Below are 21,675 nucleotides of genomic sequence, written 5' to 3'. Positions count from 1 at the left end.
TCACTTGGTTTTTCACATTTTTTCTATAAGATGGCTCTAGTAGTGCTTAATTGTCTTTAACTTCATTCAGAAAATTTTGTTAGGCTGTATTGTAACAGCTGTCATATCAGGGTACATTTAAAAAAACATAAAAACTGGTGAATTTCTTTGTGGAGCCATTTTAATACTGAAGATGGAAGAAAACAAGCAACATTTTCAGCATTTATGCTTTATGAAGGAAAAGCATAAATTTTCAGCATTTATGCTTTACCTTCAGTTGCAAAGGTAAAAATGCAACTGAAATTTAAAAAAAACTTTGTGTAATGTATGGAGAAGGTGCTGTGACAGATCGAATGTGTCAAAAGTGCTTTGGATACTTCCAGCCAAGATGGAGGCATAGATAGACACACTGTGCCTCCACCTACAACCAAAATAAGGACAACAACAATTTAGAAACAACAATTGCTGACAGAAAATTGAACGCTATGGAAGTCTGAGAACCAAGGAGTTAAAGTAGACACATTCATCCAGACCGGCAGAGTCTAGTGGCCGGGTGGAGTCGGTTCTTGGCAAAGCAGTGGCTGGCAGACCCAGCGAGGCAGTGGATTGTGGAGGCACATGGCACACAAGGCATCTGGCAGACAGGTCGGTCCCACATTCATGCGCAGATAAACCAGGCAAAATTGTGGAGACAGACAGACTGTGCAACTCAGGGTCCCAGCACAGGGAAATAAAGCCTCAAAATACCCATTGAAAACACCTGTGGGGGTCGAAGTGCCAGGAGAGACACCCAGCCTCACAGGAGAGTTCACTGGAAAGAACCACACGGTTGTAGAATGAACACAAGCCAACCCACACAGGAATCAGCACCAGAAGCGCCCAATTGGCTTGGGGGAAGCAGAGGAGGGGACTGAAAGCCTGCAGAGAGTGGAGCAAGTGCCATTGTTCCCTCTCAGACACCTTCCCCACATACAGTGCCACATACAGTGTCACAACCCAGTGACGTGGGTTGCCCCACCCTGGTGAATGCCTCAGGCTCCACCCCTCACTACGTGTAACAGGCACGTCAAGACAAAAAAAAAATGGCCCAAATGAAAGAACAGATCAAAGCTCCTGAACAAATACAACTAAGTGACGAAGAGATCGCCAGCCTATCAGATACACTGTTCAAAGTATTGGTGATCAGGATGCTCACAGAATTGGTTGAATTTGGTCACAAATTCAATGAAAAAATGAAGGCTACCCTAAGTGAAATAAAGGAAAATACACAGGAAACCAACACTGATGGGAAGGAAACTGGGACTCAAATCAATGGTGTGGACCAGAAGGAAGAAAGAAACAATCAAACAGAAAAGAATGAAGAAACAAGAATTCAAAAAAACAAGGACAGGCTTAGGAACCTCCAGGACATCTTTAAACGTTCCAACATCCAAACCATAGGGGTACCAGAAAGAGAAGAGGAAAAGCAACAAGTGGAAAAATTATTTGAACAAATACTAAAGGAGAACTTCCCCAGCCTGGCAAAGGAAATAGCCTTCCAGGAAGTCCAGGAAGCTCAGAGAGTCCCAAAGAAGTTAGACCTAAAAAGGAACACACCAGGGCACATCATAATTACATTAGCCAAGATTAAAATGAAGGAGAGACTCCTAGAAGCAGCAAGAGAAAAGGAGACAGTTACCTACAAAGGAGTTCCCATCAGACTATCAGCTGATTTTTCAAAAGAGACCCTACAGGCAAGAAGGGACTGGAAAGAAGTATTCCAAGTCATGAAAGGCAAGGACCTACATCTAAGATTGCTCTATCCACTAAAGCTTTCATTTAGAATGGAAGGGCAGATAAAGTGCTTCTCAGATAAGGTCAAGTTCAAGGAGTTCATCATCACCAAGCCCTTAGTATATGAAATGTTAAAGGGACTTATCTAAGAAAAAGAAGATAAAAATACATGTACAGTAAAATGACAGCAAACTCACAATTATTAACAACCACACCTAAAACAAAAACAAAACCAAAAACAAACTAAGCAAACAACTAGAACAGGAAAAGAACCACAGATATGGAGATCCCATGGAGGGTTAGCAGCTGGGGAGTGGGAGGAGGAGAGAGGGGGAAAAGGTACAGAGAATAAGTAGCATAGATGGTAGGTAGAAAATAGACAGGGGGGAGGGTAAGAATAGTATGAGAAATGTAGAAGCTAAAGAACTTATAAGTATGATACATGGACATGAACTAAAGGAGGGGAATGTGGGTGGGAGGGAGTGTGCAGGGTGGAGGGGAATAAAGGGGAAAATGGGACAACTGTAATAGCATAATCAATAAAATACATTAAAAAATAAAATAAAATAACTAAACAGAAAAAAAAGTGGTTTGCAAAATTTTGTGCTGGACATTTCTTGCTGAACAATGCTCCACAGTCAGGTAAACCAGTTGAAGTTGACAGCGATCAAATGGAGACAATTAATTGCGAACAATCAGTGTTATACCATGTGAAAGAACGCTGACATAACTGAAATTATCCAAATTAATAAAGTTATTGGTTAAAATGAAGGACGTGTCCTATTTTACAGAAAAACAACAACAACAACCCACAAACTTTTTGGCCAAACCAATACTTATAAGGTGACTTCATAGTGATGGCTTAAGCCATTTAAGGCAAGGGGTATGGAGGGGAATGAAAGGGAGGTCAGGAGAGCGGGGAACTGGATGACTCCCAGGTTTTTACTTATGACCCTAGAAGAGGTGAGCAGATGGGGTGTGAAGAGATTACCAGTGTGAGATGCCTATAGGGCAGCCAGGAAGAGATTTTGCCAAATGGACAGTTAAGCATTCACATCTGATTTTTAAGAGCTAGCTGGGCTGGGCTGGGCTGGTCTGGCAACTTGGAAGCCCCCAGCATAGACAGTAGGTGTGGTCAGCAGTGCCCATGCCCCACTCATATCCCCTAGGACTTTTATCACCTTTGTGCACATCAGCTCTTGGCGTGTTCTCTACGACTTTTTGTCAGATGTGGCCTGACCTGTTTTGCCCATGAATGATAGATCTAGAAGGACCTGAGAATGTATATCTCTCCAGGCAATGATGATGCAATCTGGGCCTTTTGCTCTTAATGGGGAAACGCTGGGTCTGACCCACAATGCCTCCAGAGCAATCCCATGGTACCTGACTTGATATCATGGCACCCAGCATGGCCTCCTTTTCTTCTTCTCACTTTTACTTCCCCCTGTGTTCTCCCTTCCTGGGGATACTTCCAAATAATCTCTGCTTCTGGGCAACCCCACCCAAGTAAGACCACTCCAGGAGGATATACAACCAAGAGGGGAGCCTCCTGGGGACACCAGCTCTGGAAAGGCAGGGAGACAAACAGCAGACAGCAAGGGAGATGGAGGAAGGGCAGCAGAGGGTACAAGGAGAACTGGGGAGGGGTTGTATGAATGCCAGGTGGCAGAAATTCCCAGAAAGCAAGAGCTATCGATGGTACCCAAGAAAGCAGATGAGTCTGGTAAAACAGGAACTGCAATATGTTTGATAGAATCTGGGGATCACAGGGCACAATGACCTTAGGAAAAAACCGTTTCCTTGACTCGTGATCCCAGTCCTTGGTCCAAAGTGATGAGACCATCATTCTTCCCTTCTCATCTTATATATATTCTAGTTTCACCTTCTAGCCTTAGAAATGTATCTGTAACTGTATGAAGACTGACAGCAGGTTGGCACTCAGGCATCTGAGAGGTTAGGGTAGATTTTGATGTTGATGAATTTATAGAATCGAAGGGAGGCCCTAGTTTCCCTGTGGGGAAGGAAGCAAAAGAAAAAAGGGAGGGAAGGCCTGGAATTACATTCACAGCCTGTGGGGCCCGTGAAGACTGAGCTAAGGATGCTGGGGAGCACTACGGCCCTGGTTGGAGGTGCCTGGAGAACACTGAACCTCTGAGCTACATGTGGGCCTGTGACAGCAACAAGGGACTTTTGAAGGAGGGGAGCTTTTCCCTGAGGCAGACTTGTGGAGGTGCTAATGGATGTATTCCCACATGTGGGTGGGAAAAGACTGCTATGTTCTTCAAGGATTAGAAACAAAAATTTTGAGAAAAACTTTAGAGATGAAAACTTCATGCATATTAGAGAAGGTTTACACATGAACTTTTAATTTTAAAAGTCTTACTGTTTTAAATGGAATATACAGAGTGCTTAGGCATTGCAACTACAGAACTCAGGGCACACACATTTCATTTTGGCTACAGACAGTTACTTACTTAGGGTTTTCCCTTTTATTATGGGATATCTTTGTGACTGGGAGTGAGACATTCTTGAGCAGGGTACGAGAAGATGTCTACATTTCTCTATAATTGTATGGATTATGCAGGCAGCAGCAAGGAGAAAGACCTATATCAGAATTTGGGCTCATCAGAACCTCCTCAACATGATACATGTTAACGTTTTTGTCAGCACAAGCTTGACTTTAACAATAAATCTAGAAAAAGGAGGTGTGATAATAAATCACAATAAAACCCAAGAGAGATTTCTTCTGATCTCACCACTAAAGCTCTTCCCTCCCATGATCCTGTCAGAGCATCTAACTAAAAGCACTTACAGAGAAGATGCCAGACTCTAGCTGTGCCCTAGAGACAAAAGGAACAGAGCCTTAGAAGTTCCCTGCATCTTCCTTGGCAGGATTCAGGACTCTGCACTGGACAAGAGGCAAGTTTTTTTTTTTGTGGGGGGCAGGCGCTGGGGGTGAGGATGGTGGGGGACAACAGGAGAAAGTGAAGAGGTGGCAGCTAGGCAGTGTAGAAAGGACAGCAATAAGATCAGGTTCACCTGGAGAAGTTCTTCAGGGCTGATGAAGAGGTGAGGGAGAGTCTGGAGAGAGCTACTGGGGTCTCGTCTACAGGAAAGGTGCCTTTAATAATTAACGAATGAGAAAAGGCAGAGTCAGTAATGTGACCCCTAGCATTTTGAAACTCTGAGCAAATGGCCAAGCCTCAGCAGCCTGAAGCCACATTTACAGGCTGCCCAGCCAAGGAAGGATGAGAAGGCTGGGAGAACATAAAAAACTACTGAAACTAAAGGAGACTTACAACCACGTCAAAGAAACATTTGATGTGAGCAATGATTTAACACTGGATATACGGAAGGCACAAATGGAAGAGTTTCTGTAAATTGCTAAAATTGTCAGGTCAAATCAAAAGAAACCAATTACTTTTTCTCTTTTCACTTTGTTAATAATCAACAACACAATGCTGTTTTTTCTCCCAGTGTCTACTGAAAAATTCAGATGCATGTTTTCATGTATAAAAAGACAAATATACTTGGTTCAAGGATACCTTCTTTTACTCCAACCTTCACGTCCCTCCTTATTTTAATAAAACTCAACGTGATATCGAGTTCCTTGAAGCAGTGAGATGGTTTAAGGAAAGAAGATATCTGCTCTTTATCAGCTGTGTGACACTGGGCACTTATTCAGTCCTTCTGAGCCTTGACTCATTTCCGTGAAAATGTTAAATGCCAGCAGGAGAGGTAGGGAAGGACTGGCCAACCAGGCAGGATGAAATCAAGAAGAGTGTGACACACAGAAGCCAAGAGAAGAAAGTCTTTTTAGGAGGGAGTGGTCAATCATGCTGAAAGCTGCTGCAAAGACAGGTAAAAGACGTTTCCACAGCAGCTGGCACCATGGAGGAATGTATCAGGACACAGACCAAAACTTCTAAACCGTTTTTGGTCTATCACTTCAAAACCATGGGATATCTTAAAAGAAAAAAAAAAAAGACAGCATCTTTAATTACTGTATTATTTTAAGAGACTTCTTTACCAGATCCTATTTGTGTATTAAAACAAAACAAAGTCTGAGAACAAATTTTTACAACTACAGTTCCTCCTTTCAGTTTCAGCAATTTTTAGTTTCTCTGTGTCCATGTCAGGGAGAATTCTGAGAGATGGGAGTAAACGAACCCTAGACCACATAATTCAGGGTGGGTTCAGAAACATTTCCTCTTCATTGTAAGCACATCTGATAACAATGTTTTCTGTAATGATGTGCAACAGGTCTTTCAAATTCAGTCATTTCACGGGTACCCTAAATTTAGGCAAATGTAATTTCTGAATATTAAGACAAAAACAAATATCATATAAGCTTTTTTAAAAAATATATTTTATTGATTATGCTATTACAGTTGTCCCATTTTCCTCCCTTTATTCCCCTCTGCTCTGCACACCCTCTCCTACCCACACTCCCTGCTTTAGTTCATGTCCATGGGTCATACATATAAGTAATTTGGCTTCTACATTTCCTATACTGTTCTTACCCTCCCCCTGTCTATTTTCCACCTACCATCTATGCTACTTATTCTCTGTACCTTTTCCCCCTCTCTCCTCCTTCCACTCCCCGGCTGCTAACCCTCCATTTCTGTGGTTCTGTTCCTGTTCTAGTTGTAGGTCCTTGCCTTTCATGACTTGGAATACTTCTTTCCAGCCCCTTCTTGCCTGTAAGGTGTCTTTTGAGAAATCAGCTCACAGTCTGATGGGAACTCCTTCATAGGTAACTATCTCCTTATCTCTTGCTGCTTCTAGGAGTCTCTCCTTCATTTTAATCTTGGCTAATGTAATTATGATGTGCCCTGGTGTGTTCCTTTTTAGGTCTAACTTCTTTGGGACTCTCTGAGCTTCCTGGACTTCCTGGAAGGCTATTTCCTTTGCCAGGCTGGGGAAGTTCTCCTTTAGTATTTGTTCAAATAATTTTTCCACTTGTTGCTTTTCCTCTTTTCTTTCTGGTACCCCTATGGTTTGGATGTTGGAACGTTTAAAGATGTCCTGGAGGTTCCTAAGCCTGTCCTTGTTTTTTTGAATTCTTGTTTCTCCATTCTTTTCTGTTTGATTGTTTCTTTCTTCCTTCTGGTCCATACCACTGATTTGAGTCCCAGTTACCTTCCCATCAGTATTTCACTTAGGGTAGCCTTCATTTTTTCATTGAATTTGTGACCAAATTCAACCAATTCTGTGAGCATCCTGGTCACCAGTGCTTTGAACTGTGCATCTGATAGGCTGGCGATCTCTTCGTTGCTTAGTGGTACTTGTTCTGGGGCTTTGATGTGTTCTTTCATCTGGGTCATTTTTTTTGTCTTGACGTGCCTGTTATGCAGTAAGGGGCGGAGCCTTAGGTGTTCACCAGGGTGGGGCAACCCACATTGCTGTGTTGTGACCTGTTTGTGGGGGAGGGGTCCCAGAGGGAACAGTGGTGCTTGCTCCACTCTCTGCCAGATTTTAGTCCCTTCTGCCACTTCCCCCAAGCAAACTGGGCCCTTCTGGTGCAGATTCCCAGGTAGGTGGGCTTGTGTATGTTCTAGGACCTTGTGGGTCTCTCCAACGAGCTCTCCTGTGAGGCTGGCAGTCTCTCCCCGTACCTCAGATCCCACAGGTGTTTTCTATCAGGTGTTTGAGGCTTTATTTCCCTATGCGGGAGCCCTGTGTTGTGTGGTCTCTTTTACTCCCCAATTGTTCCTCCCAGTTTATCTTGGGAATGTGGAACCGCCTGTTCCACCAGCCTCCTCTCTGCCCAGCTTCCCATCTCTGCCCCTCCTACTGGTCTGGATGAATGTGTCTACTTTAACTTCTTGGTTGTCAGAATTCCACATAGTTCGATCATCTGTCAGTTCTGGTTGTTTTTTGTTTTTAAATTGTTGTCCTTTTTTTGGTTGTGGGAGGAGGCACAGTGTGTCTACCTATGCCTCCATCTTGGCTGGAAATCCCAATAAGCTTTGGAGAAAATAAAAACTGAGTCTTGAGAGTGACAGGATTGGTACAGTTATACAGCTTGCACATGTACCTGCATCAGCCACCCTAAGGCAAACCTCTCTGACTTTCATCTGCTTCCCCTCTGAGCACAACTTCCCTCACAAAGTCCATACTCACTGTCTCCACTTTCTGACCAACCAGTCACTCTTGTACCAGCTTCAATCTGGCTACCTTCTCTACCACTCACAAATAAATGCATGCATGTCAAGATCACAACATCTTTATGTGGTCTAACCCAAAGGTCACTTCTCTCCCTCCTTTTATATATACCCGTCAACAGCATCCAACACCCCACTCCTACCTTCTTCACTTTTTGTCCTAGCTTTTGGTGTCTGGGTTTTCTCTACATTAATTTCCCCAGCTCCTCTGCTGGCTCCTCATCTTCCTCCCAAGCACTTCTCTCACTTTTCTCTCTCCCTAGTGATTTCAATGTGCTCAGATTTTAAAGTATTTATAGACCAAATGTTCCAGTCTTTCCAGTGAGCTGCTGACTTGTAGACCCCACTGAGTCCTCAATATTGAGCAGCTATTTGGGCATCTCAAACAGAATGCATGCAAAACTGGAAACTTTGTTTTCCCCTCCACAGCATGCCCCTCTCCCATTCTATGTTATCTTACCCAGCTGCTCAAGTCAGAGGCAGAGAAATCATTCTGGGCACTCTCATTTTCCTCTTCTCCACATCTGATTGACAGAAGACCTGCTAGTCCCACTGCCAAAACATGTCCCAAACAGGTCTCCTTCTTGCGTCTGTCACTGACGCCACCAGGAACTCTATTATAGATGACTGTAGTGTTCTAACCCTGCTCATTGCTCTCTGTGTGCTGCCTGCATCCACTCAACACAGGAACCAGAGCTGCACTATAAATTCACCAGAGAGAGTATGAGCATTCCCTGCTGAAGGCCCTGGCATGGCTTCCATAGCACTTGGAGTAAGGCTCTCAGACCCAGCTCCTGCCTGCCCTCTCTGCCCTTTAAGCCACACTGCCCTCTTCTCTGCACCTGCACGTCAAGCCCTTTCCTACCTCAAGACCTTCCTGCATCTCCCAGAGGCACTATCCAACTCCTCGCTGTAAATCACTGTGCTCCCTTCTCCCTACTTCTTACCACCTGTAACTAGCTATGCACATGACAGTGTCCCTGCTAAGTGGAAGCTTTGTGAGAACATGGCCCTGTCCACGTGGGTGTAGCTGTCCCACTAGCCAAGTGAACAGATGCAAGAATAGCAGTGCTGGGTGGGGACTGCAGGGCTTCCGGCTGGCTCTCCTGAACAATGGATGAGTCAGCTCTGGTGGCAGCCGTTAGCATGTGAGCAGGGACTTCTCTGTAGGAAGAGCTGCCTTGCTGCATGAAAGCACCATCCTCCTGGGTCACACTGGGCACGGCAGTTCCCTTAGACTTGGGCCTTCATGGGCAGTCACTATGGAGTGGTGGGTTTATTTAAAACAGTGACAACAGGGAGCCCAAGACCTGTCAGACAGGCTTCTGCCCAGGAAGTGGCCTGGCCTTGGGGGCTGCCATCTAAAGTGGGGGTGATTCCTGGATGGCCACCTTCCCACCTGTCTGATTGTGGACTCCAAACACTTGGCTCTAGTCTAGAGGGGGTGGGATGAAAGCTTCCATTGCCATAGCAACCACAGTCCAAAGCCTAAGCTGGAGGTTTCAGATAAACAACTATTCAGAGAAGAAGACAAGGAACAAAGCAGAGAGGGACAAAAAATGGAAAAAAAAGGCAAGAAGTAATCCTACAGGTGCTGTAAGACACTCTGAAAACAAAACTGTGGGGCTGGGAGGAGAACCCTCCCACAGGAGTGGCCTCCTGATGGGACGGATCCTGAACAAAAGGCCCCATTGACACAAACATCTGTTACTACTAAACACTTAGCAATCGATATTTCCTAAAGTGTTTTTTTTTTCCCTTTGACTTTAAAGGGTTACTGTCTGACAGGCTACGAAACCTACCCTTCTCCAAGTCCCCAGCTACCACATGAAGTGACTATTAGAACTTCAAACAAAGAATTTGGTCCCTGAAATGGCCCCGTGATAGTTTTTTCCTAAATAGAGTGACACCAGAAAAATGCCAGAAGGCAAATCCAAACCTACACCCTGAAAGATTTAAAACATAACCACCACATCTTTGGAAGGTTGATTAACTTAGTCCAATCTATTTTTCAAAGGACACAGCAGATTTAATACATGGATTAAATGTGTATTGAAGGGAAGGAGGAGCAGGAGGGAGAGGAGAGAAAGTAGACGGATCACATGGTGCTTTACCTCAACACCTGCATCTCCTCTGGGGAGTTCTGCAACTCGTCTTGCAGGCGACGCCAGCGCAGGCAAGCCCGCAGCTCCTGCTGTTCCTGGGCCTCATGGGGGGCCAGCTGCTCAAACCACAGACACACAAATACACATGCACAATACACAGTTACTGTTGTCCTCCTGCAAGGTCAGAGCCACCCAATGAAGCAGCTAGCTTTATGTAAGGGAGGGTAGTAAATATGGGCTACCTGCTGCACCTTACACCCCATCAGAAAAACCAGGAGGCCAAAGGGGCCTCTTAGGTCCTCGAAGGAAGAACCAACTATTCTCTCTCTTGCTGCCCATTTGGGAGACACCTCCTGGTCCAGGAACCCCACCTACTGCCACCCCACCCTAGAGAGAGCAGACCTCCCTAAAGGGCCATTTCCACTCTGATTCCATCCAGCCCTTTCCTGTGTTGTCTTCTGCACAGGGTGAGGAAGGTCCCTCCATTCACCTCCTATTTCTCCAGCCCTCAGTTTTGTTAAAAGCTGTTTAGGGTGGAGCCTGCTAATGCAACCCAGACCACTCTGTTTGCATATAACCAGAAACAGTGTACTGCCTGGACTCATTCTGTGGGAGCAGGAGGCAACTGCACCCTGCCCTCTGTCACTCTTGTGCTCACTAGGTCCCATGGCTATAATCTCCTTAAGTGAGGGCAGCAAAACATCCACTGGGGAGGAAACATCAGTACCTAGAGGCATTTCTGGGAATTAAAGGTCTTTAATAGTTCATTCAACAGACATTTAGAGTCTCCGCTAAGCCCTGGCAATATTACAGACATAGCCCCTACCCCATGGAGTGTAGCATGTGGCAGAGGTGGAGGTGTGGGGGAGCATGGAATAAGAGCACTAACATCAGAGTACAGTGATGACAGAGGTGAAGGAAGAAGCCAAATGCCCCCTGGCCAACCAGGGTGGTCAGAAGGCTTTCCTGAGAAGGCGGTAGGACCTGAGCTGGTCTCCAGGGAAAGCAGGAGACAACCAGGGGAGGAAGAATTCAGGAAGAGGGAAAGCATGTGCAAGGCTCGTGGGGCCTGGAAAGAGCATAACATGGTTAAAGAACGACAAGGCATGTGGTCAGATGAGAAGCAGGCTGCCATCTGGAGAGGGACAAAGGTGCCAAGGAATCAGCAGAGCCAGATAATCAACACACTCGGTATGTCCTGTTGTTATGGACTGTGTTATGTCCCCCTACCCGAAATTCATGTTGAAGCTCTCACCCTAAATGGGACTGTATTGGATATGGGGCTTTTTTTTTTATCCTCACCCAATGATAATTGATTTTAGAGAAGGAAGAAGAAGGGTGGGTGGAGAGAGAGTGAGACAGACAGCGAGCGAGCGAGAGAGAGAGAGAGAGAGAGAGAGAGAGAGAGAGAGAGACATCGACGTGAGAGAGAAACATCGATTTTATTCCTCTCATATACGATCTGACTAGGGATGGAACTTGCAGCTGGTTATGTGCCCTGACCAAGAATTGAACCTACAACCTTTTGGTATATGGCAGCGGTCCCCAACCTTTTTGGCACCAAGGACAAGTTTCATGGAAGACAATTTTTCCACAGACTGAGGGCAGGGGGATGGCTTTATGGCCTGCCATCAGATGCAGCTTAATTGTCACTTGCCATGCACTGATAGGGTTTTGATATGAGTCTACACATAACTGATTTAGTGTAGTCTCTGTGCAAACCTCTCTGCTAATGATAATCTGTATTTGCAGCCACTCCCCAGCACTAGTAACACTGCCTCAGCTCCATCTCAGAGCATCAGGCATTAGATTCTCATAAGGAGCGCACAACCTAGATCCCCTGCATGTGCAGTTCACAGTAGTATTTGAGCTCCTATGAGAAGCTAATGCCATCACTGATCTGACAGGATGTGGAGCTCAGGCAGTAATGCAAGTGATGGGAAGTGGCTGTAAATACTGATGAAGCTTCACTGGCTAGCCCACCTGCTCACCTCCTGTTGTGTGGCCCAGTTTCTAACAGGCCATGGAAGTACTATCCCATGACCTGGATATTGGGGACCCCTGGTGTATGGGATGATCTTCCAACCAACTGAACCACTCAGCCAGGGTATAAATAGGGCTTTCAAAGATGTAAATAAGGTCATAGAGGTGGGGCCCTAATTCAACATGACTGGTGTCCTTATTAGAAGAGGAAACACCAGCCCTCTCCCTCTCCCTCTCATTCCCTCTCCCTCCTTCCCCCCACCCCACCCTCTCTCCCCATATGCACAGAGGACACAGTGAGAAGATGGCCATCTTCAAGCCAGACATGAGAGAAATCAAGCCTGTCAGCACCTTGATCTTGGACTTCCAGCCTCCAGAACTGTGAGAAAACATATGTGTGTTTAAGCCTCCCAGTCTGTGGTATTTGTCATGGCAACCAGGCTGCTTAAGATACCTGTGAAAGAGTTTAGACTTTATCCAGGTCAATGACAAGTTGTATGATTCAATCTTGCAACTAACTCAATTCACTTTTCTCTACAGAATGCTACTCTGAGCAGAATGTGGATTTCTATCTCCTTGTTCAATGATTTCTCACCCCACAACTTTGCCACGCTTGCTAATTAATGCTCGGTGCTGCAGAGTGACCAATGTGACCTCACACTGTTTTCACTGGGGGATCCAACTGCTGACCAGGAGAATCCCATGAGGTGGCCCACCCTCCCCTGCCCTGAAGAGCACTCCTCTCCTGCCTGGAAGGTCTGCTGTGGGCACTTGTCAGGGACCAGCAGCAGCTCCGTCTTACTTGCTCTTCAAGGAAGGCATCAAGAGTGATGGACATGCTTGGGAAATATTTCCAAATTTTGTACTGATTCAAGAATGGCCACTTTGCCTCAGGGGTGTTTGTGTTTTTACATACTGAGAGTTACTGCACGCACCTTAAAGGATGATGAGCTGAGGTGCCCCCTATGAGGGATGAGATGCCTCAGCTCCTACTTTGCCTTAGAGCTCATCTCAGAAGTCACCTCCTTCAATGGGCCTCCCTGGGTCTTCTCAGACCAAGCCTCTCCCACCCTAGAGCTTCCACAGTGTTTGGTGTTTATCTCTCTTTTGCAACTTATTTTCTTCTTCCTTCCTCTGTGTGCTTTTCTTACCTCCTCAATTAGACTATGACCTCTTTCAGAGCAGGGTGTGTGTTACTCATCCTTTTATTCCTATAGCTCGAGCAGACACAGGGAAGGTGTGCAGCTGTGACAAGCAGCCAGGCCAGCTTGGTGCCTGTGTTGGTAAATGGATGTATTCAGGGAAGTTGGAGGCACAACCCCTGTAAAGTCTCAGGAGTGACCATCTGACAGTTCAGGCAGAGGGAAAGGTTAAGGAAGGAGTGCTTTCTGGGGATGGAGAAGAGAAAAGGACAGAAACATTGTCATCAGATGCCTGAAATACTTCATGATTACCAAGAATAGTACAAATCTGATTGTCTCAGGATGGAAGCACTCCAGGGAAGGGATGGTGATAGAGGCACTTTATATGAAAACTATTTAACCTGTGCTGAATGCCTACTATGTGTCAGACACTGTGCTAGGCTCATTTACACATTAAACTATTCTCAGACCCATTTTACAAATGAAACTAAGGCTCAGGGAGGCTGTAAGCAGCAGAGCTGGGATTCCAAGCCTGGTCAGACTCTGCACCCAGCCACTTTCCTCTAATCTGCCGTGTGGCCTCTCTTCATGCAACTCTCTGAGGCAGAGGACACAGATGTGCACACTGCTAGCTCTACAGGGGTGGGAGGTTGAGCAAGGCACAGCTCTACTTTGAAAGAGATCATAAGCTAATTGTGAGGACAGAAGGAAGAAGAAGAAAGTGGAAAAAAACAGGTAAGCTAGTACCAAATACTGTGGGAGTTCAAAGTTTCTAGAAGAGTAGTATTGAGTTGTGAGTGAAATGATCAGTCTGGGCTATCCAGAGAATGTGACCCTGAGCTAGATGGTGAAAAATAAATAGGATTTCAACATGCAGAAGGAATTTGAACAAAATCATAAAGATATTGCACAAACTTGGGAACTTCAGAAAATGATAAATAGTCGAGTGTGTAAGGAGCAGAAATGATAGGGAAACAAGTGACCAAATATTAGGAATAAGAAAATAAGCAGGAAGTGGCTTAGTTGCCATATCTCCATTAGAATTGGTAGCCAATTTTTAAAGTAGAGGTTATACTGGGAATGTGCTGATCAGGTCTGGCCTCTGTGTATGTTGGTTCACATAATATTTTTTAAATTAGTAGATTTCACAGAAAAATCCAATTTTTAAAACTTTCTTTAAAAAACTACTGTTACAGGGTGCAGCCAAGAGGGAGGACCCCAAATGGGCATTTGAAATGGGGTCCAGAACTCAAGGTGTCCAGGAGATTTTAAGATGTCTTCACCCCTTCCCTCACAGGTGTGAGTTGGGGGAAGAGGCACACAGAGCAAGAACATGCAGGGCAGCTTTGCAGCTACCTTCTGGTGTGGTCATTTAACATATCTATGGCTTTTGGCTGGTTACATAGATATGTTAAATAGCTGTGGCCAAGCTCTGAGCCAGGGGAATGGGAGTAACTTCCCCACCAAGACGTAACAGGGGGGCAGGTCCCCTGAGTTACAGCACCTGCGTGAGAGCTGGGAGAAGACTGGCTCCATGACATGTGGTCATACCTGCCCAGACCCACGATGATGACCAGTAAAGCTGGAAAGGACAGCAGATTGAGGGCATGTGAGGCCAACTGTAGGATGAGTTGGAAATGGGGCTGCAGAGGAAGGCTGGCACGGGGATTTAAAAACCGAGACAAGGCAGCCAATGGGGAGGGGGAGAACCATGTGTCTTTAGCAGAGTAAGGACTCCCGCAGCCCTGCAAGAGAGAATCACCATGCGGCTTTAGCAGAGAATCGCCACTCAGCTTTGGCAGAGTGGCGACCCCCCCACCCCTACCCCCACCCTCCCCATAGCCAGGGGGGAGAACCACGCAGTTTTGGCTGAGTGGGGACTCCCGTGGTCCTGGGAGAGAGGACCACGTGCCTGTGCCAGAGTGGGGACCCCCAAAGCTTTAGAAGGGGGAACCACCACCCAGCTTTAGCAGAGATTCTGGTGATTCAGCTGAGGGTGCTGGGAACCCAGAGAGGTCTCCCATTCGAGATGGATTATTAAGAAGAACCAGGGACTGCCTGAGCTATGAACTTCTATTTCCTTTCCTGAGATACGGTACTCTGGACTGGGCAAAGGGGAAAGGAAGGACTGTGTCTGTTTGTGGGTGTTTTAAGGGACTTTAGGATTTTGATGAAGACATTAGGTCACTACTTTAAGTCTGTACAGCATAAAATAAATGTTTCCTTTCCTTTTCATGAATCTCTGGCACTGAGAGACATCTTTCCTATAGACAGCAGACATAACGGACTTGGGGGTTTCTTTCAGTAATAGTATATCGTCCCAGGCCCCCCTTGTTTGTTCTGTAACACTAGGAGTTTAGGCTATCTTGAGTCCTCCCATCAACAGGACAATTGGTTAGAGTTCAAGACCCATCCACCTGATGCCAGTTTGCCACAGTTGTTACCATTCCCTAATCTGTAACATCAACCACTTCATTCTTCATTACTTGCCAGCAGACATCTGAGATTATGCCTCCTGATTTAACCTGTAACCTCACTATTTAGCAAAACAAAACAAAACACGATGTCACATAACCACAAAGGAGAGCTCTGAGTAACCACAGCATGACCTTTTCTGCAGGTCTTTGCTCCAGTGCCCGCCCCCTTATCAGAGATGCCTTCTCCTGAGCCTTCTAAAACAACACTCCCTCAGCCACTTTGCTTCATTTTCTTCCCACTACTCATCAGCACCTGACATGTTATACTATGTGTTTGTCGATTCTCTCTCCTGTGGCTCTACTGTGAATCCCAAAGGGCAGGGGCTTCCCCTTTCATTTATACAGCTCTCTCTCAGCAAAAAAAGAAAAGTGTCTGGTGCATAATAAGCACTTAGTACATACCTGTTGAATGAACCAATGACTATGACTAGAATTTGACTCCAGGAAGTGAAATGTTTAGTGTCACTTTAAACATACCTTCTGTGCTTTGGCCCAGAATACATCTTCCAAGTGAGTGGCAAACCCTTCACTCAGCCACTCTTCCGTCCAATCACGGGCCCCGATGGCTAGGCCAAACCAGGCATGCGCAATTTCGTGGCAGAGACGGATCCCACAAAGATGGCTCCCTCCGGTCAAAGTACTCTGAGACAGGAAGACAATGTGTGGGCTGTGGATAATGGTGGAGAAAACAGAGAGAGTCTTGTTAGAGCCCGTTGGGTGGCTGCCCCACAGGGTGGCCTGCTCAGTCTGGCACTATTACCATGTGCATGTAAGATCATGACAGATAGACTTGCAGCTCAGAGGCTTCTAGAAATACAGAAAGCGGCAGTTTACATCTCTGGCAGTGGTTCAAGTTACCGTTTTTGCCAAGCATTCATCTCCGTCATCAACGGCTATTACCTGTAATAAGTAACCTGCAGCCCAGTTCTACAATGGAGAAATTACAACGCAATGGAAGTGTTTACTCGGAAATCTGGGCTGTGAAAGAGAGCAGGTGTGACAGTGTGAAGCCCATGCTGTCAAGAGATGATCAAAGAAGACCCTTCAGCCAAAAATCTGAGCGGCTTACCAACAAATTGACAAGTAATGCAGAAGGACAGGAAAAGCCAAGAAGAATGGAATCCAAAATTTTCCATTTCTGAAAGGGGCTGGTTACAGAGTTAACAAACTAACAGGTGCCAGGAACGGGTGACTTTTCCTGGACACTCAGATAAAAGTTGAGTCTCCGTAAGGCCAAGATTGTCAATGGTATCACCTCCCACCTACAGATGCTTACATATTCACATGGCATAAGAACATTATGCAGAGAGAGAGAGAGAGAGAAGGGAGGTAACCTACCCAGGTGTGCAAACGGCCCCAGGGCTGGCACCAGTCAGGGAGATTTATCTAATCTCATTTTCCATACTTTGTTTTGAAACCCAAAATACCATGATTAGAACTGCACAGATGAAATGGGAGGGAGGGAGGCTAAAGAGAGAAGAGGCAAACAGAATACCGCCTATGCTTCCACCTTCAGCATTTCTCATTATCCAGGACTTATTTACAGTCTTGTTAATGAAGAATTTGCTCTTTAAAAAATTCTCTCCTCCATAAATTTAACAAAGCAGTTGTGAAACCTCCCGAATTAAGAAACTGTACACACTGGTTTCGTCCTTCAAAAGCCATTTGTGAGCCATCATGTCGGCTCAGCACAAGCCAGGACTGCTTACAGATTTGTTCTCCGCCCCCACGGCCACCAGTAGAGAAAACCCCACCTGTATTTCTCTTGCACAACATCCCCCATTCAGCTCAGCGAGCCCAATTGAAATCACGAAGTCACGTGCCAAAATAGACAGCTTTTATGTGAAATAATAACAGGGCAGACACGCAAATGAAAAAGCATCTGCCAAGCTCTCAGCAGACTCCACCAGAAACTCCAGATAATAAAAGGGCAATGGAAGCATTTAGGACATGGGGGCAAGCACAGTATTTCAGAGCACTAATTCAGGAAAAACAGGAAGGGAGGATGGGAGGAAGGTAGCAAAAAGGGAAAGGAGGAAGAAAACTGAGAAGCACAGGAGCTGAAAACTTTCTCTTACTGAGAAAGTAGCCTGTGGAGAAGACAAACTATGCAACCTAGCACTTTCAGTAAATGACCCCTTGCTCTGGCATGTGCAGTGCTACAAAGAAAAGCCACAGAAATGTACCAAGTAAATAACATTCCAGACATACTGTTGGCAGCACTTCACCCTTTGGGCTAAAACAAAACACAAGTAACATCAGGCCTTATAAACAGCTCAAAGACAAGCCTGCATCAGAAGGGTCTGCCAGCTAGAGACCCAGGCGGTGCATGCAGAGTGGTTACAGAGACTCTAAGGCTGATCCGTCTGCTCCACCCAGGAAGGATGCACAAGCTGATGACTGTTCATAGAGGGAAAAAAGCCTGCCCTGTCTTTGCTGACCCGCTCACTGCTTTCTCCCAGTGGTGAAGCCTATCCAAGGCCCATTTATGCAAATATCAAAGTCTGAGATGGCCTGAAGGAATGCACAAAGGGAGCTAGGTGTATGGGGGAGGGGAAGGCCTTGTGTGTTCCAGCCCTTTAATTGTTCCCCTCCAGCAGTCTTTCCCCAACAGACCTCCTTCCCCACCTGGCAGTAACGTGGCAAACACCACCCTGGTCCTGGTGCGGCTAGGCTGGGCTCAGGACTGGCCCTGGCATTGCTGGAATTCCACCTAAATTCCCACTTTCCATCCTCAATCCTTTCTTCCTGGCTGGGGATAAATGCATTTCCTACTGTCCTCTGAGAAAGATGGAAACTTCAACATCCTCCTACACAGGAAGGAAGGGCGTTCACTGGCCATAAATGACCCAACCTATTATCAGTGGGAAAACGTGAACTTCTCCCTGAGAGGCAATTTTCCAGTTGAGAACCAGACCCCAAATCCTCCTGCAGTGGAGTACACCCTCTGAGGTTGGGTTTTACCTGTGGGGTTATATTTCCTTATGAAGGAAATGGATTCTTTCTTAAAACTAAATTAAAACATGAGTGAGGTTTCGATAGCTTTTCTCAAGGGTTGTTAACAAAATCCTGATACTAAAATACTTTTTCAAGGACAATTTCCTCCTCCTTTTGACCCTAAATATGGACCAGAATTTCTCATGTTAAGTAGAATTTTTAAATTTTTTTTTCAACAGTGAGTGAAGAAAAGTATAATGTTCTTAAGTTCACTTCAAGGAATAATATTAAATATTCCTTTACCATGCCAACCTTCAAAACAGAATGAGCGGTTTAGAATTTTCTACACCTACCTTAACCTTGATTTATACGTATCACCTTTTGGCTCCTCTCAGAACCTTACTCATGGCCTACTCAGCCAACAGTCCATCAGTCTTCCCTCTGACAGTGCCTATTTGAAAACAGCTTTCTTTTTTTCCTTCTCCCCCCTGAAAGGGCCTGTGTCAACTGCCTCTACAAATGCCAAATTGTCGATTCATCATCATTACAGAGGACGAAAGATATTCACTAGAATGACATTTTCATCAGAAAAATTATTTTTTTAAATTGCAGAGTTTATCATTTTTCCCCAATAAGAGAAGGGCAGGAAAATAATATTTTCAACCCTCAAAAAGCACACGCTCTCTTGCTTGTGTTCTCCACAATAAATTCTCTTTCCCAACAATTGCTCGAGGACCACAGGGGCAGAGCAGGACTGGTGGGGAGTGACGTAGGACACGTGTTCTCATTCTTTCCCAGGAGACCACCAGCAGGGCTGCCTCCTCACAAAGGCCGTGTGTTATTGCATGTCTGCTACTCTGCCCTGCTGAGATTAAAAATACCATTTCTGGTCTGAAAGTTTCTTAACACTGTTCCTAAAAACTACTTCCCCGCCCAGATGAGAAGGCTGTGTCTGTTAATTTAAAAGATGCTTCTACCAGAGGAGGAAGGAATGCCTTCATCACTCTCAGGAGCTGCTCCAATCCTTTGGGAGGTATTCAATTTGAAGGGGAAATGAAGAATTTCATCAGATCTTAAGTAGGGGCTGGTTGTGATTTATTTCTGCTTTGTCCAGGGAGATGGGACCAGCGTGGGCCAGGTTGCTGCTCAGCACTTAAGGGCTCAGGCTGCCTCAGCTGGTCAGAGCAGGCTGTGGGTGGGACCAAGAGGATAAGAAATAGCTCTTGGTGTAGCACAAGCAGAGCCCTAGGCCAGCCTCCCCTTATCCTGGAGCAGATACCAGTTCCCCTCAGGGGAAGCAGATTCACTTTATATACAGATCCCTGGGAGGTGCATCTAGGAAATGGAGACATGTCCAGGAAATAGGCTTAATCAAACTTGAACTTTTTATGGCTTCAGAGTTTTTCTCAATTTCAATGACATGTGGAGTCCAATTTCCCATTATAGAAAAGAAGGAAGAACCAAGAAAGAGGAAAACAGGCTCCTTTCCATCCAAAGTCAAACTGGATCTAGGTGTTTCGTAACCACATGAAAGCAACTTTTGCTTACAGAACATGATTACTTGCTAATTTAATCTGGATAACTGTATAATAGACTCACAGAAGCCTGGGGCAATCTGAAAGGGGGGACAATTGTCCTCACCCCTCCCTAAGGTTCAGAACAGGTTTTCTCTTTCCTTCTTAACATGTGACATGGTATTTGCCAGCACTTGGACCAAATGCTCAGCTCCTTCCCCTTCATCTCTGCAATGAAATCCCTTGGTCCCTCTCCTGGATATAATCCAATATAGGGGATATATGTGTTGTCCCATAGGCAAAGGATGGCCTGGGTGACCTGGCAGGGTCCCTGCTCCCTTCTGGCTCTCAGGCAGCTCTGTAGGTACCAGTCACCTTCATTTGACTCATCTGGCATCCTGCTATAACCACAAAGTCAGTCTTTAAACTGCAGCCCTAGTTAGGAGATGAAGGAATGTTCTTTTGGGGATATAAGACTTCCAGTAGCCTGAGGTGGAAACCAGTTCTAAAAACTTGAGGAAAACTTACTATATCTGATTAACATGGGGGATTTAGGTTTGAGAGAAAAAGATAACATTAGTCAGTGGTTTTCTTTAAAAATTCTGAATAGCAAATATCTACTCATTTATCTAAACGAGTTTTGGTTTAGAATGCCAATGTGACTACAACAGAAAATAAGTGATCTACATTCCAGAGACTCCCACCAAAATCATATCCTCCTTCTAAAGACTCATATTATCCTTAGACTCAATGGTAGGCACAGTATTTCACATACATTTTCTTATTTAATCTACCTCATGACCTCAGGAGATAGATTTTTATTATCCTCATTTTACAGATGATGAAAGCGACACACAGAGAAGTTAGTATCTTGCTCAAGGTCACACAGCTGGCAAGTAATGGAGCAAATAATTTGATTCACTGAAGCCTTATTCTGACCCACTCTGACAGAGTCACTGGGGTTAGACCTGTGACTTCAGGACTTCCATCCTTCTATGCCAGCTGAAGCCCAGTGGTGCATGGTCATTGCTCTTCCTAAAGTTCCTTCTTCAGAGTCCACCCAAGGAAAGCCCTGGGACCTCTGTTACTTAAATTCCCATCACAGCCAGAGCTGGCTTGAGGTTACCAGGCCTTTTGATCAGCAAAGCTTTGGTCTCTTCCTGGTGAGAAGGCAGGTAGAAAAGAGGCTCAGTCCCTGGACACAACACCTGGTTCTTCGTAACCCTGTCCTACGCCAGGAGCCCCTCACAGGACACTGCAAAGGGATGTCTAGACAAAGGGTGCACATGTGCTTAGGTCAGTCCCTCCTGTATTATACCAGGAGCCCAGGAAAAGCAACATGCCAGACTGCCTACTGCCTATTCCTGGCCTCTACATCCTGCCTATTTTTGCTAAAGCCAACATTTCTTTCCTAAACTACTTTTTGGAGGAATTTTAGGTTCACAAACGGAGTGGAAGGTACAGAGATTTCCTATATACTCTCTGCCCCACAGACTCACAGCCTACCCCACTATCAACATCACTCACCAGAGTGGAATATGCCTTACAACTTATGAACCTACACAGACTCATCATTACCACCCAGAGTCCATAGTTTA

At 45.4% G+C, this 21,675-nt stretch overlaps 1 protein-coding gene across 8 annotated transcripts in view; it reads right to left on the bottom strand.

Annotated features, from left to right (window-relative positions):
• LOC114512547 (aminopeptidase O (putative)) overlaps window positions 1-21,675 on the bottom strand; it is a 439,198-nt gene that overhangs the window by 152,795 nt on the left and 264,728 nt on the right. For all 8 annotated transcript variants that reach the window (XR_004902147.1, XM_036021469.1, XM_036021474.1 and 5 more), the window contains 2 exons: window positions 16,104-16,293; window positions 10,034-10,140 (listed from right to left, as the gene is read on the bottom strand). Coding sequence is in view for 7 of the 8 variants with exons in the window: in XM_036021469.1 (XP_035877362.1) it covers window positions 10,034-10,140; window positions 16,104-16,293 (297 nt within the window). In the remaining variant the exon portion in view is untranslated. The remainder of the gene's footprint in view (window positions 1-10,033; window positions 10,141-16,103; window positions 16,294-21,675) is intronic.

This window comes from Phyllostomus discolor, chromosome 3 (genome assembly GCF_004126475.2).
Source record: "Phyllostomus discolor isolate MPI-MPIP mPhyDis1 chromosome 3, mPhyDis1.pri.v3, whole genome shotgun sequence".
NCBI lineage: Eukaryota > Metazoa > Chordata > Mammalia > Chiroptera > Phyllostomidae > Phyllostomus > Phyllostomus discolor.
The sequence above is the reverse complement of the archived record's forward strand: the minus strand, read 5'-3'. Positions and strand labels throughout refer to the sequence as shown.